This window comes from Coregonus lavaretus (genome assembly GCF_964263955.1).
Source record: "Coregonus lavaretus genome assembly, chromosome: 14".
NCBI lineage: Eukaryota > Metazoa > Chordata > Actinopteri > Salmoniformes > Salmonidae > Coregonus > Coregonus lavaretus.
The window spans coordinates 46,800,791-46,819,693 of NC_140001.1; the positions used below are offsets into that span (position 1 = coordinate 46,800,791).

General features: G+C 48.7%; 1 protein-coding gene across 1 annotated transcript in view; it reads right to left on the minus strand.

Moving 5' to 3' along the window:
- The window catches only part of LOC311141457 (actin filament-associated protein 1-like 2), a 118,132-nt gene that overhangs the window by 16,396 nt on the left and 82,833 nt on the right, over positions 1 to 18,903 (minus strand). The window contains exons 5-9 of the mRNA XM_084176794.1: positions 4,077 to 4,173; positions 3,456 to 3,670; positions 2,740 to 2,916; positions 2,075 to 2,167; positions 1,839 to 1,929 (exon numbers count right to left, since the gene is read on the minus strand). Of these exons, the coding sequence (XP_084032920.1) occupies positions 1,839 to 1,929; positions 2,075 to 2,167; positions 2,740 to 2,916; positions 3,456 to 3,670; positions 4,077 to 4,173 (673 nt within the window). The remainder of the gene's footprint in view (positions 1 to 1,838; positions 1,930 to 2,074; positions 2,168 to 2,739; positions 2,917 to 3,455; positions 3,671 to 4,076; positions 4,174 to 18,903) is intronic.

The window sequence follows — 18,903 nt, forward strand, 5'->3', positions numbered from 1 at the left end:
CACGTGCTGTAGTGCCAGTACGAGTACACAGCCCTGTACGTCCTGTGCTGATGCCTCACACAGTGTGTGTAAAAACAGGCATTCAGCCAGGACGGGTTGTGTCAGCTCTTTGCTCCAGACCTACAGTCCGTCTCGCCGGCCCGGCCTGTTCCTGCTCCCCGCACCAAGCCTATGGTGCGCGTCGCCAGCCCGGCCCGGCCTGTTCCTGCTCCCCGCACCAAGCCTGTGGTGCGCGTCGCCAGCCCGGCCCGGCCTGTTCCTGCCCCTCGCACCAAGCCTATGGTGCGCGTCGCCAGCCCGGCCCGGCCTGTTCCTGCCCCTCGCACCAAGCCAATGGTGCGCGTCGCCAGCCCGGCCCGGCCTGTTCCTGCTCCCCGCACCAAGCCTGTGGTGCGCGTCGTCAGCCCGGTCCGGCCCGTTCCTGCTCCCCGCACCAAGCCTATGGTGCGTGTCGCCAGCCCGGTCCGGCCCGTTCCTGCTCCCCGCACCAAGCCAATGGTGCGCGTCGTCAGCCCGGTCCGGCCCGTTCCTGCTCCCCGCACCAAGCCTGTGGTGCGCGTCGTCAGTCCGGCACAGCCCGTGCCTGTTTCACCGGTGCCTGGTCAGGTACCGGTCAGCTGCTCCACTGCGGAGCCAGAGCAATCCGCTCCAACGGTGTCCAGTCCAGGTCCGGCCAGCGGGACCAGACCAGGGGCGCTACGGGGGGGGTAGCGAGAGAGTGGTGGTCACGCCCGGAGCCGGATCTGCCTCAGAGGCGGAATGCCCACCCGGTCCCTCCCCTGTTGGTTTTGGTTGGCGCGGTCACAGTCCGCGCCTTTGGGGGGGGGGGGGGGGGGGGGGTACTGTCACGCCCTGGCTCTGGGGACTCTTATATGTTGAGCCAGGGTGTGGATTATCTATGTTGTATTTTCTATGTTATGTTCTAGATCATGTAGATCTATGTTGGCCAGGGTGGTTCCCAATCAGAGGCAGCTGATTCTCGTTGTCTCTGATTGGGCACCATACTTAGGCAGCCTGTTTGGCATAGCTATTTGTGGGATCTTGTTCTGTGTAGGTTTGTGTTGGTGAACCTTAGACTTCACGTATCGTTTTGTTGTTTTGTTGTAGTGTATAAAGTACTCAATTAAAAGATGTACGCCTATCACGCTGCGCCTTGGTCCACTGTCTATGACGATCGTGACAGATAGAGAAATTAACATTCAATTATCTGCCAACAGTTCTGGTGGACATTCCTGCAGTCAGCATGCCAACCTCACGCTCCCTCAAAACTTGAGACATCTGTGGTATTGTGTTGTGTGATAAAACTGCACACTTTAAAATTGCCTTTTATTGTCCCCAGCACAAGGCGCACCTGTGTAATGATTGTGCTGTTTAATCATCTTCTTGATATACTACACCTGTCAGGTGGATGGATTATCTTGGCAAAGGAGAAATACTCACTAACAGGGATGTAAACAAATTTGTGCACAACATTTGAGAGAAATAAGCTTTTTGTGCGTATAGAACATTTCTGCGATCTTTTATTTCAGCTCATGAAACATGGGACCAACACTTTACATATTGCGTTTATAATTTTGTTCAGTATAGTTCAGAAATCGATTTTATCATGCAGAAAAAACATGATAACAAAATAATTATTGATCAAATGTATATTTACTTACTTTTCATTACAGTTATTTTTTCATTCATTTTCACATTTACACTGACCACATTTCACTGCTTCACGGAGTCCTCAGTGACTCGTTCAGTCACTACGAAACAATTTAAGATGGAGCTATCGATAGCCTTTGAAACAGAGCGGCATTTGTTCATGTTGACAAACGGGGGAATAGGCTTACCTTTATCCTTCATTTCCACACTGCTGAGAGCAGAGGGCAGCGCCGACATTTTCTCTTCATCCGAGTCTGAAGTGTGATTGACTGTGCTTGACTGCGAGAGAAACAACACATGAAAGGGCAGAATTTAGAGAAAATCTGAGCCACCTTATTCAGTCAAACTGAGAGGAAGTTAATTGAATGTTAACGTTAAATAGGGGCAGGAGTAGCTTTAATTCTTATAGCGGCAGATGACTTACCCTGCAAGAGTCCAGTCTGTCACACTTGAGTAACAAGGAGAACCTTTGGGACTCTGGCTCATCATAGGAGGAGCTATTCACCTCCTCAATTACCTAGGGGACCAGCCAGACAACCAGTAAGAATTCAAAACACCTTACACACAACATTTTTTGGTGCAGTTTCCCGAACACAGATTAAGTCTAGTCCTGGGCTAAAAATAATTTTCAATGGAGAATATCGATTGATCTTGCTTTTTAGTCCAGGACTATGCTTAATCTGTGTCCGGGAAACCGCCCCTGAACACCTACACTCATCCAGCCATACCCTATATCTCCCAATCCTAAATACAGCTATAACTGTCCATTTCTCCTATCCTGATAATAACCTGATAATAACCGCCTTTATCTCAGATAGGTTAGGCATGCCTGTTTGGACAATCATGGGCATTACACATCCAAAAAGGCATTTCCTCTTACCCCTCCCTTTGCTCCCCTTCAGTCAATTGCTGTATCAAACTGTGGGACTATAGTTGCCTTGTCTGAGCCAGAACGGCCCGTAGGGCAGGAGCCTATCTCCTGTTTCTATAGTGTGAGGCAGCTTGATGTACAAGTACACCCCCTGGACAGGACACTAGTCTATCGCAGTCCTGTGTGAGACTATGCTGTAATGACAAACACCTCCAAACCTTCCTCCATTCCTCCGCCTGCTGGCAGCTCTGGAAGCCCATCACCACTGTGTCGGAGCCAGCCACAACCTTGAGCTCGTGCTGCATCTTCTTGTTGTGCTTGGACTTGTACACCACCTGGCAGCCCCGCAGGTTGAGCTCCAGCAGCGGGTAGAGGTCCTTGGCACATTTGTAGCACTGTGATTCAAAATAGGAAAAGGACATCTGAGCTTGTAGCAGGTGCGTGGGAGTAATTCAATTATATCTTAAAAGAAAAGGAAAACCCACACAATGCTCTTGACAGTATCACTTTGTCTAACATTTTACTAATTTAGCAACCATCTTATCCAGAGTGACTTACAGGCGCAATTAGGGCTAGGTGCCTTGCTCAAGGGAACATCAACAGATTTTTCACCTAGTCGGCTCTGGGATTCGACCCAGCAACATTTCGGTTACTGGCCCAACACTCTTAAGCACTAGGCTACCCCCCCTTGTAGCACTAGAAGCAACTTGAAACAGGCAAATAGGATGAACAATGTACGGGCTATTCTGTGAATACGACATAAAACAGAGCCATACAAACCCTTCCTTCCTTTATATAACAGACATGTTTCAAGGTTAATGGCCTTTTTTTTTACGGCTTTAGTAAGCTACATGGACAAAACATGTTCGAAACACATTAGTCGACACCCAGCAGGTGATCGTGCAGTGTGTTTTGTCCTTAGGGATGTGCTTACCAACAGCAGATTGTTGCGGACGAGAAAGAGTTGTTTGGTCCATTGGCCCAGCCATTTCTTCCGCCACAGGTAGCCACAGATGCGTGACTCAGAAGTGGGCCGCAGACAGGGCTGGGAGGCACTCCACTGGATGTAGTGGGCCCGGTCCTTCATAAACTCCTCCTCATCTTCCTCACCATATGACTCGTAGTGACTGCTGTCTGAGTCACATTTGTCTGGAGAAAACACAGACACTCACGCGAGCACACACGTACACACAGGGGATGCATTTCGGTATTAATATTTTTGACAAACCTGTTTCGACACCACTTTTCAGAATGTGGTAAAAAGAGACACGCTGGGTTTTTATGTAGAGTAAAATCCACAGTATACAACTGTGGAAGTTCAAAGGTTTGAGGATGAAATATTGCACATATACATGTATAACACATGAATGGAACTTTCAAATGTAATTCTTTGACTGTAGAAACGGCACAAGGTTACATGTATCCCATTGTGAAAGTAACCCAAGTTGCTGGCAATGGCTGTTGACAGAGAGAGCGAGAGAGAGTGCGAGAGAGAGAGGGATAGAGAGAACACGAGAGAGAGAGACTGCTGTATCTAATGACTTGTTGAGCATACCTGCTGAGTGATTGACTGGAACAAAAGGCTCAGCCTCCTCGTAGCAGTCCTCATCTAAACCTTCTGGAGGGTGGGGGGGTACTGCCGGCCCCTGGCTCTGAGGTAGGAACATAAGAAGTGGTCATGACAGGGAGCCTTCAAGAGTCACAGGACCGTAGTAGGGCAGTGAGACATGACCTGATCTATGGCTACGTCCCAAATGGCACCATATTCCCTATATAGTGCACCACTTTTGACCAGGGCCCATGGTCAAAAGTATTGCACAATGTATGGAATAGGGTGCCATTTGAGACACAGACCAGATCTATCTGTGCTTCAAAGCCTTCGCATTAGGGCTGTCCCCGACAAAAAAAATCTTGGTCGACCGAGAGTCGTCTGTTCTTTCGAATTTTAAAACGTGTATTTTTCTATGTTTGAATAAAATCAACTATATGTAGGCTACTTTGCCTGATGCTTTAAGCACTGCAGTTAAAAATCAAGACACACAAATTACTAAAGAGGGAGCCAGAGATCAATATATCCTAACCAGAAGAAAGAAATCTGTTCCCGATCCGACCCTCCTCCTCCCACTGCCTGCTGCTGCTGGCCTTCGCAGATTCTTCTGTTAAGCTCCTGAAGTTGCCGGTAATAGGCTACACCAGCAGTCGGCAACCTTTTCCATTTGGAGTCCCAAGTTATGGTACCATTTCGCATGCCAGTTATGATTTTCATATGCACATTTTCATGGAACAGTTTAATTTAATTTATAATAAAGTCTTCATATCTCAAAATCAATGTCATGTGGTTAATCAAAATGATATCTAAATGAAAATGATACAAATCTAAAAGTAACTTATATTGCCATTGCCAATATATAAAAAGAGCCTACATAAAGCCAACAAATAAAAACATTGCAGCCAGCAGGTAGAACATATCCTGATAAAAATAGATATCCTATAAATTACAGTGGGGAAAAAAAGTATTTAGTCAGCCACCAATTGTGCAAGTTCTCCCACTTAAAAAGATGAGAGAGACCTGTAATTTTCATCATAGGTACACGTCAACTATGACAGACAAAATGAGAAAAATTTTTCCAGAAAATCACATTGTAGGATTTTTAATGAATTTATTTGCAAATTATGGTGGAAAATAAGTATTTGGTCAATAACAAAAGTTTCTCAATACTTTGTTATATACCCTTTGTTGGCAATGATACAGGTCAAACGTTTTCTGTAAGTCTTCACAAGGTTTTCACACACTGTTGCTGGTATTTTGGCCCATTCCTCCATGCAGATCTCCTCTAGAGCAGTGATGTTTTGGGGCTGTCGCTGGGCAACACAGACTTTCAACTCCCTCCAAAGATTTTCTATGGGGTTGAGATCTGGAGACTGGCTAGCCCACTCCAGGACCTTGAAATGCTTCTTACGAAGCCACTCCTTCGTTGCCCGGGCGGTGTGTTTGGGATCATTGTCATGCTGAAAGACCCAGCCACGTTTCATCTTCAATGCCCTTGCTGATGGAAGGAGGTTTTCACTCAAAATCTCACGATACATGGCCCCATTCATTCTTTCCTTTACACTGATCAGTCGTCCTGGTCCCTTTGCAGAAAAACAGCCCCAAAGCATTATGTTTCCACCCCCATGCTTCACAGTAGGTATGGTGTTCTTTGGATGCAACTCAGCATTCTTTGTCCTCCAAACACGACGAGTTGAGTTTTTACCAAAAAGTTATATTTTGGTTTCATCTGACCATATGACATTCTCCCAATCCTCTTCTGGATCATCCAAATACACTCTAGCAAACTTCATACGGGCCTAGACATGTACTGGCTTAAGCAGGGGGACACGTCTGGCACTGCAGGATTTGAGTCCCTGGCGGCGTAGTGTGTTACTGATGGTAGGCTTTGTTACTTTGGTCCCAGCTCTCTGCAGGTCATTCACTAGGTCCCCCCGTGTGGTTCTGGGATTTTTGCTCACCGTTCTTGTGATCATTTTGACCCCACGGGGTGAGTTCTTGCGTGGAGCCCCAGATCGAGGGAGATTATCAGTGGTCTTGTATGTCTTCCATTTCCTAATAATTGCTCCCACAGTTGATTTCTTCAAACCAAGCTGCTTACCTATTGCAGATTCAGTCTTCCCAGCCTGGTGCAGGTCTACAATTTTGTTTCTGGTGTCCTTTGACAGCTCTTTGGTCTTGGCCATAGTGGAGTTTGGAGTGTGACTGTTTGAGGTTGTGGACAGGTGTCTTTTATACTGATAACAAGTTCAAACAGGTGCCATTAATACAGGTAACGAGTGGAGAACAGAGGAGCCTCTTAAAGAAGAAGTTACAGGTCTGTGAGAGCCAGAAATCTTGCTTGTTTGTAGGTGACCAAATACTTATTTTCCACCATAATTTGCAAATAAATTCATAAAAAATCCTACAATGTGATTTTCTGGATTTTTTTTCCTCAATTTGTCTGTCATAGTTGACGTGTACCTATGATGAAAATTACAGGCCTCTCTCATCTTTTTAAGTGGGAGAACTTGCACAATTGGTGGCTGACTAAATACTTTTTTTCCCCACTGTACATTTGCTATGCATGGCCTGTCTGCAAGGAACTTGCAACATTGTATCAACTATTAACTTGGGTCTGGCCTGCTAGCAAACTTGCAACATTGTATAATATATTCTGAGCCTTCAGTTCCTGTGCCAGTGAGCTCCGGACAGACACAGCTGTAGGCTATTTGCGCAAGGATAAGAAGTAATCAGGTAGGCCTTTTTTATGACATTTCCTAAGGATCAGAGCATGACATTTTTTCCCCTTTCATGATGAGTGGTTATCGAAAGGGAGAGCTGGATTTTTTTTTCAAATAGGCTACGTTGAGGAACTAATGTCATTCTCAATTGATGTAAAAACAGACTTTGAGAGAAGCTAAGTTAAGACAATCAGAAATAGGTTCATTTTCCTGGCATGGTTTAGGTCCACAACCCCTTACAGCCCGTGTAGACTCTACAGCGATAACTCGCCGCGTGCCGCTTCGGCCACCCAGGGTGGTTCGCTTGTGGGATGCTGGCAGCATATAGCAGAATGTTCGGTTGTGCATCGAGAATTGAGTATAGCAAGTTTGTATGAAGGTATGGTTATCAAAATGGGTAAATACACTGAACAAAAATATAAATGCAACATGTAAAGTGTGGGTCCCATGTTTCATGACCTGAAATAAAATAGCATTTCTCCTTTGCCAAGATAATCCATCCACCTGACAGGTGTGGCATATCAAGATGCTGATTAAAGAGCATGATCATTACAAAGGTACACCTTGTGCTGGGGACAATGACAGGCTACTCTAAAATGTGCAGTTTTGTCACGCAACACAACGCCAGAGATCTCTCAAGTTTTGAAGAACCGTGCAATTGGCATGTTGACTGCAGGAATGTCCACCAGAGCTTTTGCCAGAGGATTGAATGTTGATTTCTCTACCATAAGAGTCAAGTGGGCGAGCGGTTTGCTGACTTCAACGTTGCAAAGAAAAAGCCATATCTCAGACTGGCCAATCAAAATAAAAGATTAAGATGGGCAGTCTGAGATATGGCTTTTTCTTTGCAACTCTGCCTAGAAGGTCAGCATCCCGGAGTCGCCTCTTCACTGTTGACGTCGAGACTGGTGTTTACTATTTAATTAAGCTGCCAGTTGAGGACCTGTGAGGCGTCTGTTTCTCAAACTAGACACTGTGTATTTGTCCTCTTGCTCAGTTGTGCACTGGGGTCCCCCACTCCTCTTTCTATTCTGGTTAGAGCCAGTTTGCGCTGTTCTGTGAAGGGAGTAGTACAGCATTGTACGCATGGAATAGCTTTCATTTCTCAGAACAAGAATAGACTGACGAGTTTCAGAGGAAAGTTCTTTGTTTCTGGCCATTTTGAGCCTGTAATCGAACCCACAATTGCTGATGTTCCAGATACTCTAACTAGTCTCAAGAAGGCCAGTTTTATTGCTTCTTTAATCAGCACAACAGTTTTCAGCTGTGCTAACATAATTGCAAAAGGGTTTTCTAATGATCAATTAGCCTTTCAAAATGATACATTTGGATTAGCAAACACAACGTGCCATTGGCACACAGGACTGATGGTTGCTGATAATGGGCCTTTGTACGCCTATGCAGATATTCCATAAAAAATCAGCAGTTTCCAGTTACAATAGCCATTTACAACATTAACAATGTCTACACTGTATTTCGGATCAATTTGATGTTCTTTTAATGGACCAAAAATTGCTTTTCTTTCGAAAACAAGGAAATGTCTAAGTGACCCCAAACTTTTGAACGGTAGTGTATATAATGAGTGAGACAATAGCCTCTATGAATAGATCAGAACAATAACAAATAGCATTGTAGCGCAAAATGTTTCATAGCCTACATTGAAAACATTCTTTATGGGCATTACAGTGCATTCGGAAAGTATTCAGACCCCTTGACTTTTTCAACATCAAGTTACATCCTTATTCTAAAATGGATTTAATCAAAACATGTCCTCATCAATTTACACACAATACCCCATAATGACAAAGCGAAAACAGGTTTTTGAATTTTTAGCAAATGTATTGAAAATACTAGGCACCGGTGGAACGGACTGCTCTGGCTCCAGAGTGGAGCAGCTGACCGTTGCTGGACCAGGCACTGGTGGAACAGGCCGGGCCGGACTGGAAACATGCACCACTGGTCTGGTGCGAGGAGCAGGAACGGGTTGGGCCGGACTGGGGACACGCACCACAGGTCTGGTGCGCGGAGCAGGAACGGGCCGGGCCGGACTGGGAACACGCACCACAGGTCTGGTGCGCGGAGCAGGAACGGGCCGGGCTGGACTGGGAACACGCACCACTGGCTTGGTGCGGGGAGCAGGTACGCGCCGTACTGGACTGGATACACGCACCACTGGTTTGGTGCGAGGAGCTGGCACAGGCCGTACCGGACTGGATACACGCACCACTGGTTTGGTGCGGGGAGCAGGTACGGGGCGTACCGGGCTGGCGACAGGCACCACTGGTTTGGTGCGAGGAGCTGGCACGGGCCATACCGGACTGGATACACGCACCACTGGTTTGGTGCGGGGAGCAGGTACGGGGCGTACCGGGCTGGCTACAGGCACCACTGGTTTGGTGCGAGGAGCTGGCACGGGCCGTACCGGACTGGATACGCGCACCACTGGTTTGGTGCAGGGAGCAGGTACGGGCCGTACCGAACTGGACTGCTCTGGCACTGCTCTGGCTCCGGAGTGGAGCAGCTGACCGGAGCTGGATCAGGCACCGGTGGAGCGGATTGCTCTGGCTCCGGAGTGGAGCAGCTGACCGGAGCTGGATCATGCACCGGTGGAGCAAACTTCCGCACCCGTATCCATCCCCATTTCTGTAGCAGGACTAAACGCCGTGCCCTACCTGGGCACCGACGCAGAGGAAAATTCCAGCCCTGTAGTAGGACTGGTTGCCGGCCCCAGACTGGGCACCGACACGTTTAGGAGCTCCTGCTCCAAATCGGGGCTGTACGTCGTGCCCACCCTGGGCACCGACGCAGAGGTGGTTTCCAACCCTGTAGTTGGGCTGGTTGCCGGCCCCAGACTGGGCACCGACACGCTAAAGTGCTCCCTGCAGGGGACCGTTGCTGGATGTCGGGTGAGTTGTGTGGTCGGAGGTGGTGTAGAAACGGACTTGGTGCGAGGAGCAGGCACGGGCCGTGCCGGACTGGGAACACGCACTACTGGTTTGGTGCGAGAAGCAGGCACAGGACATACCGGGCTGGGAACTGGCGTTGGATATGTACGACTGTTCCAGTCTCTCTCTCCGTGCCCAATCCTCCTCCAGTGAGTACTCCTCCGGGAGCCCCCACAAGTTAGGGAACAGAAACTCATCGTCATCGTCATCCTCCGACTCCTCAGTGTAAAACTGTTCCCATTCCTGTTCCCATGGTCGTAGGGACTCCAACTGGAACCCCACCGGGTACAGTGGTCGGGGCTCCTCTCTCTCGATCCGCAGGTCTTGGAGGACCTCTAAAATAGCGGCCTCCTCCTCTCTAGTCAGCCCTTTCCCGGCCTCCTGCTGCCTCGTCGTCCACCCCGTGAGCCCCCCCTCAACATTTTCATGTGGCTGCTTGTTGGGCTTCCTCTTCGGCCGGCATCGTTGATGTCGCCGTTGATCCTCTCCTACCCAGGCTTCCTCCTTCATTACCTTACCGTAACGGACGGCCTCCTCCTCTGTGATTTTCCCCCAACCGAGGAGGACATCTACCAACGTAGCCTCCTGTTGAGTACCGGGCGTTTGCTCCTTCTGGGCACGTTGCTTGGTCCTTTTGTGGTGGGATCTTCTGTCACGTTTGTTGAGAGACAGGTCAGACCAAGGTGCAGCGTGAAAAGCGTACATGTTTATTTAACTCAATAAACATAAACAAAACAAGAAACAACGTAACGTGAAGTCCTCAGGCTATACACGTACAAGCCTAACACGGAACAAGATCCCACAATAAACAGTAGGCAATAGGCTACCTAAGTATGATCCCCAATCAGAGACAACGAGCGACAGCTGCCTCTGATTGGGAATCACACCCGGCCAAACCTAGAAATACACATCTAGATCCTAAACATAGAAATTCTAACATAGATCCTCACGCCCTGACCAAACCAACTAAAGACAACCGGCCTCTCAAGGCCAGGGCGTGACAATTGATGAGGACAAAACAAATATTGAATCCATTTTAGAATAAGAGTAACTTAACAACATGTGGAAAAAGTGAAGAGGTCTGAATACTAACCATATTTCTCCAATGTCAAACCAGAGTGTCTTGTTTGCAACGAAATGGTTGCTGATTGCAAATAATTTAATATTAGACATTGTGATGGAACATTGTATTGTGCGAAGAGACAGCCTCAAATGTTCATCTTGTGCTTGGTAAAAATATGAGGGGGGGGGGGCGACATGACCCCCTCCTTAGGACCATCTGGCAGAACGCCAAGAATATATTCTATAAGTTAAGATAGGAGACAGTGCCAGACACATGCAGGAACCAACCCTATGAACCATGCTTACAGTGGGGAAAAAAAGTATTTAGTCAGCCACCAATTGTGCAAGTTCTCCCACTTAAAAAGATGAGAGAGGCCTGTAATTTTCATCATAGGTACACGTCAACTATGACAGACAAATTGAGATTTTTTTTCCAGAAAATCACATTGTAGGATTTTTTATGAATTTATTTGCAAATTATGGTGGAAAATAAGTATTTGGTCACCTACAAACAAGCAAGATTTCTGGCTCTCACAGACCTGTAACTTCTTCTTTAAGAGGCTCCTCTGTCCTCCACTCGTTACCTGTATTAATGGCACCTGTTTGAACTTGTTATCAGTATAAAAGACACCTGTCCACAACCTCAAACAGTCACACTCCAAACTCCACTATGGCCAAGACCAAAGAGCTGTCAAAGGACACCAGAAACAAAATTGTAGACCTGCACCAGGCTGGGAAGACTGAATCTGCAATAGGTAAGCAGCTTGGTTTGAAGAAATCAACTGTGGGAGCAATGATTAGGAAATGGAAGACATACAAGACCACTGATTATCTCCCTCGATCTGGGGCTCCACGCAAGATCTCACCCCGTGGGATCAAAATGATCACAAGAACGGTGAGCAAAAATCCCAGAACCACACGGGGGGACCTAGTGAATGACCTGCAGAGAGCTGGGACCAAAGTAACAAAGCCTACCATCAGTAACCGCCGCCAGGGACTCAAATCCTGCAGTGCCAGACGTGTCCCCCTGCTTAAGCCAGTACATGTCTAGGCCCGTATGAAGTTTGCTAGAGTGTATTTGGATGATCCAGAAGAGGATTGGGAGAATGTCATATGGTCAGATGAAACCAAAATATAACTTTTTGGTAAAAACTCAACTCGTCGTGTTTGGAGGACAAAGAATGCTGAGTTGCATCCAAAGAACACCATACCTACTGTGAAGCATGGGGGTGGAAACATCATGCTTTGGGGCTGTTTTTCTGCAAAGGGACCAGGACGACTGATCCGTGTAAAGGAAAGAATGAATGGGGCCATGTATCGTGAGATTTTGAGTGAAAACCTCCTTCCATCAGCAAGGGCATTGAAGATGAAACGTGGCTGGGTCTTTCAGCATGACAATGATCCCAAACACACCGCCCGGGCAACGAAGGAGTGGCTTCGTAAGAAGCATTTCAAGGTCCTGGAGTGGCCTAGCCAGTCTCCAGATCTCAACCCCATAGAAAATCTTTGGAGGGAGTTGAAAGTCTGTGTTGCCCAGCGACAGCCCCAAAACATCACTGCTCTAGAGGAGATCTGCATGGAGGAATGGGCCAAAATACCAGCAACAGTGTGTGAAAACCTTGTGAAGACTTACAGAAAACGTTTGACCTGTGTCATTGCCAACAAAGGGTATATAACAAAGTATTGAGAAACTTTTGTTATTGATCAAATACTTATTTTCCACCATAATTTGCATATAAATTCATAAAAAATCCTACAATGTGATTTTCTGGATTTTTTTTCCTCATTTTATCTGTCATAGTTGACGTGTACCTATGATGAAAATTACAGGCCTCTCTCATCTTTTTAAGTGGGAGAACTTGCACAATTGGTGGCTGACTAAATACTTTTTTTCCCCACTGTATGTAACTTGTCTGTGTAAGCAGTATATAAGAGATCTAAAAATGTAAGCTTCAACTGCTGGCTACTCATCCGTTGCTTAACCCAACAACAGAAAAGCTTCCCTAAAAGCTGCCTTGGTTTAAACATATTCTCTTTTCAGAAAGTGAAAAGCACAATTAATAGGGACAGAATAGCAAAGTGAATTTTGTCTCCTGGAATATTGAAGGCCGCAGCTCAGCTTCACAATGTCATAGAGACTAATCAATATATCCCCATATGCATCAGAGTCAAGCATTTTGTGGGTATTTTAAAGCTTTTTCTAGCCAGGGGCACAACTTTCACTGGAGACGGCGGGGGGGGGGGGGGGGGAGACGACATGTCCCCTCCACATTCTGAAATTGCATTTTGGTTACCCCCAATTTTATCATTGGAATGTGATACAAAACAAGGCAAGACCATGCGGACGCCTCCGAGCAGTCGGGTAGACTGTTTGGAGTGTTTATCTGACTGGATAAAAAATGAAGACAATTGTTGAAATGAATTACTTTCAGCTCCATTTGCTGTCAACCTCTGATTATGCCGCAGGCGCTCCAAAGCTGAAGTCTGCCCGCTTGCCTTTTTAGTTGACTTTCTCCTGCACTCTCCTCATTAATAAATTAATGATTTAAAAAGTGTCTGTCTGATGACTTTGCAATACATTTGGTCTCCAGTCTATGGGCTACAGAAAAAACACATATGCTACTACTCTTTATACCATAGGCTACATAATGTATGTTCAATTAATTTGATAGAGTGTTGGTGGAGCGCTGGGTCTCTCCAACAGCACCCTGGAGAGGCAGGCTGGGCATGGACAAGCTAAATATTTTGTGCCCCTGCCTTTGGCAAAGTGGGCACTGCTTATCATGGGGCGGCATCAGCGCTCACATAAATAGCCCTCATGCCACTGGGTGAGAAAAGTTATCTTTGTTTTTGTGCAGAATAATGTGATGTGTTGTTGGAGGTGCGTCTTGGTCAGTTTAGCTCGGAAAATGCCGCCCTCGTCCAACTGTCGCTCTAGGCGGCTACCTAATCCTGCTTAATGGGCGGGCCGGCCGTGGGGCCTAATCATAGAATTACATAGACTCCCTATTAATTCAATAGCATCTCTGTGGGCCTAGTCATAAAGATTTGTCATTTAACTTTTAAAATGTATTACCTTTTATTGTGTCATAAACACAACTAGTCATGATGTTTTCATCTGATTGTCAAACGATCATTTCAAATGGCTCCTTTACTCTGCTACCTGCGCACATTCATCCACACGCAACATATTTCCAGCCTCCAAACAGTGGTGAATTGAAACAGATACATTTGTTACACAAAACACCAAAAAGTGTAAAGACATTTGGCGATTGTCATTAGGGCAGAATTAATGCCTCCACTGCTGTCCGTGTGCGTCTCGGTGTCGGCCACTCATCTCTGCCTTGGCAAAATGTCAGTGTTCTCCGACCACATCGTATTTTTGGAGTGTAGGCTATACCACCCATTTTCAGGTCAATTCGCTAATTGTTCATGCCTCTGACATACCGTAGTGATAAATAATGCTGTATTAGCCTACGGTTTTCTTGATATTTAGTTTTCATTATTGTGATAGGCTCATGTTTTACCGTTACTGCGTATCCACACTATTTATTTTGCCGGGACGCTGTACTGGACCATACCGCCTTACTTTCTCCCCTGTATATATGTATATATTTGTCTTTTGACATTGATCCACGGGCCTGGGCCGCCAGTTGACCATCCCTGTTCTAGAGTCATTGTGTAGATTCTAGCTATAATATTTTTAAATGACTGTTGAATACCAGGAATAGTCCCGCATTGAGCAGATGAAATGTGCAGTGTGTTCTGTTCTGTTTCACAACAGCATGCAACTTACCTCCGTCACACTACGCCTTGTGGGCATCTCAGTAGATGTCCTTGACAACTTGATCTGACCTGGGGTTTTGGAGATTGGGACACAACTTTTTAGAGCCCTTGGAGCCTTTGAAGGTGTCGGCTCCCGGTCCCGTTTGTCAGCTGTTGAAGTTGTTGCTTCGACTTTGGGACTTGTGTTCTTCTCTGCTTCTTGACATCTTTTAAAAATGTCAAAATCCTCTTCTACTCTACCAACCAAGCGAAGGCACTTGAGGCAATGTTAGCTAACCCTAATTCTATACGTTGTTCTTAAAAATCTTTCATTTGCTGCCTTTATTGGATCAGATATTTTGTTGGTCTTCACTAACTTGCCTTTTATCCGCACATGACAAAGAGGGCAAGTGGAGCGTGGCAAGTTTAAGATCATGCTTAGCCATTGTTCTCTCTCTTACATCTGGTCTTTACAAGAGGTGGTCACGGTTGTTTTATATGGGTATCGTTGATTTATTTTGCGTGGGATACGGCCAAACAGTAGCCTGTGTTTGGTTAATAAACCGGGAATTCGTAAACTCAAACCTCTGTCTGGACAATTGTTCATTTTTGATCTAGCCAGGTCATTACATTGGTGTCAGAAGTAAAAACATGGATAGAAGTTAGCGGGGGTTGAAAATGCTTCGAGGGAATCCGAAAGTGAAGGTGGAGGTAGGGGACGATTATGGCCAGGGAGGTGCGTGTGCATGGACGTCAGAGGATCTGGCCGAGGAGATCGCCAGGGCATTGGAGCACAGAGGCCGCTTGAGGGAGACCGCTAGAATGATGGCGGCTGAAGCGGGCATGAGTGCTTCATTAACTGTGCTTTGCACGGATTCTGGGGGGCGCACCGAAGGGGTGACGTCGACGCTGTGTGATGAGCAGGCTGGGGTTCAGGATGTAAACAAACATGGCGGCGCCCAGTCCCCGATTGCGTCCGCATCTGTTAAGACCCCGAAGTACTCCGGTAAGGCGGATTGGGAAGCTTTTCATGCTCAGTTTGAACTGTTAAGCTCATTTTGGGGGGTGGTCGAATGAAGATAGGGCACTGCAGCTGGCTTTGTGCCTCACGGATGATGCTCTGTCCTGTTGATATTGATTAGCCTTGAGGACAGACGCGATTATGGGGCTTTCGTTGGAGCACTGAGGAGGCGCTTTGGACAGTGTGTACAGCTCGGGCTGCTGCGCTCCAAACTGAGTAATAGACATATGCAGCCTGGAGAGCTAATACGGGTGCTAGCTAATGACATTGAGAGCCTCTCTCGGCGGGCATATGCTCACATGCCCCCCTCCATGCAGAGCGAGCTAGCACGGGACCAGTTCATACAGGCGCTCTCTCCTACGGAGCTGCGCATACAGACCCAGCTGGCTCATCCTGAGTCATTGCAGAAAGCCTTGGAGATGGCTTTGGAGAGGGAGCTTGTGTGGGCTGGGGCTTCAGCTGGGGCTTTGGTGGGGGTGCATGGAGACACACACACTGTGCGGGCTGTGGTGCAGAGCAGCCCAGAGCCGGAAAAGCCTGCATGGGTGGCTGAAATGACTGAACTCATTCGTGCTGTGTCACTACAGGTGGTACGCAACACACGCCCTGGTCCCATGGTCTGCTAGGGATGTGGCCAGCCAAGCCATCTGCGCCAGGATTGCCTCATGTCCCTCAGAGCTCAGTGAAACTGCTCGGGGTCCGCATAGACGGGGCAGTGCGGACCCCTGGCTCTCTTTCCCAACCACCACCATCGCCAGGAGGAGCCCACCGGCACAGACAGTGGAGCAAGGCTCCACGCCCCCCAGAAGCAGATGAGTGCAAGCTGATGGAGCCTGTTGTTGTGGTGGGTCGGACCTGTGTTGGGGACTTTTGTCATGTCCCTGTCACTGTGGAGGGGGTGCCCTGCTCTGCCCTGGTGGACATTGGGTCCACAGTAACTCAGTTTGAGCCCACAACTGTGCAGCTCCGCACAGTCACAGGTCAGCTGGCACCCATGAAAGAGAAGGGAATAATGACTCTGACAGTAGGGGGCAGGACTGTGCGTCATCCTGTGTGGGTGGCGGCTGTGCAGGACCCTTGTATCCTGGGGTTGGACTTTTTTAGGAGCACAGGCTGCCAGTTAGACCTAAATGGGGACACACTGAGCTTCCAGGGAGGGCTGGGAGTCACCATGGCCCCCCCTAATGTCACATTCGCACAACCCAAAAAAAACCTTACTCCAACAGTTAAAGCAGCAGAGACTTATGGCTGCCCCACATCTGTGTGTGACTTTTCCCCAGCCCCTCTGTCACCTATGGCTGTGTGTTACATTCCCCCAGCTACCTCCACGACACATCCCTCCGTGAGCATGGGCCACTCCCCCCCAGCAAAGCTACCCCAGATGGGAGAGGAGAGGACACTGTCTGCAGTGAGGGAGATATGGGGGAGGAACTGTGTTGGTCTTGACCCCGAGCAGCAGGAACGGTTGTGGCAGTTGCTGTTTGAATTCAGAGACAGCTTTGCGCTGAGTGAGGAAGAGGTGGGTCAGACTCATCTGGTGCAACATGAGATCGACACAGGTGATGTTCGGCCCATCTAGATGTGTCCCCGCCGTATCCCACTGGCATGCCAGGAGGCGGCAGACAGGGCTGTGTTGGAGATGCAGCGGGCAGACTTCATCGAGCCCTCAGACAGCCCCTGGGCGGCACCAGTCGGCATGGTTCCTAAGAAGAGGGGCAAGCTGAGGTTCTGTGCGGACTACAGGCGGCTGAATGAGGTAACCAGGAAGGACTCATACCCCATACCACACATCGATGAGTCGCTGGACCTGGTTAGTGGTTCTCCTCACTAGACCTCCGTAGTGGCTACTGGCAGGTGCCGCTCTCCCCAGAGGCCAGAGCCAAAACTGCGGTCTCCACTAACAGAGGACATTGGCAGTTCAAGGTCCTGTGCTTCGGCCTGTGCAACGCTCCAGCTACTTTTGAGCATTTGATGGACAGGGTGCTGGATGGCATCCCCCGACAGGAGTGTCTGGTATACCTCGACGACATCCTGGCCCATGGCAGCTCCTTCCAGTCAGCCCTGGGGGCGATACGGCGTGTGCTGGAGAGGGTGGCTGCCGCAGGCCTGAAGCTCCACCCTGAGAAGTGCCACTTCATGAGAAGAGAGGTGTCCTTCTTGGGCCACCAAGTGCGGGAGGAGGGTATCAGCACCATGGAGGACAAAGTGGGGGCTGTTCGAAACTGGCCCACCCCCACCGACCAGCAACAGCTGAATAGCTTCCTGGGCCTGGCCTCATACTACAGGAGGTTTGTACCGCCTGCTGCCGAAGGACTTCACTTGGACAGTGGAGTGCGAGGAGGCCTTCAACACCCTCAAATGTGCACGGAGGCCCCCGTGCTCGCCCCCCCTGACCTCACCTTGCCCTTTATCCTGGATACAGACGTGAGCAATGTCGGCATGGGTGGGGTGCTGGCCCAGGTGGGGCCAGAGGGGGAGAGAGTGGTGGCGTACTTCAGCAAAACATTCAACAAACATGAGCACCGCTACTGTGTCACCCGGCGGGAGCTCCTCGCTGTTGTGGCTTCCATCAAACACTTCAAGTACTACCTGGGTGGCCTGCCCTTTACTGTAAGGACTGACCCACTTTGCTCTCCAGTGGCTCATGTCTTTCAAAGAGCCAGAGGGGCAGGTTGCACGCTGGTTGGTAGAGTTTCAGCCGTTCGACTTCACAGTGGTGCACAGGGCTGGGGCACACCACTCCAACGTCGACGCCATGTCCCGTCGGCCCTGTACTGCAGATCGGTGCCGCCACTGTGAGCGGAGAGAGGGCCATGAGAGAGAGCTGTGTGCGGAGGAGGGGGTCTGTGCCACAGTGTGTCGGGCGGGCGGGCCTGTTTTCTGTGAGCTGCAGACTGTCGACGTGGCTGAATGGGGGCAGCAGCAGGGACGGGACACAGACTCACAGACTCTCACTCGCGACCAAAGGGTTGTGGTCAAAGTTTGAGAGACTGCGGCTGGCTGATGGCGTGCTACAGCAGGCATGGATGGAGCCAGCTACGGGAGAGGAGAGGTGGCAGGTGGTGGTCCCAAAAGCACTGCGGGAGGCTGTGCTCCAGAGCACTCATGGGGGGGTGGGGACTGGACACTTTGGGGTCACAAAAACCCTCCACCGCCTCCATCAGGGCTTTTACTGGGGGCAGCACAAGAGGGATGTGGAGGACTTTTGCCGCCGCTGTGACAACTGCACAGCGAAAAAGGGCCCTCCAGGCCGTTCTCATGCTCAGCTCCAACAGCTCCCAGTTGGGGCTCCCGTGGAGAGGGTGGGAGTGGATGTA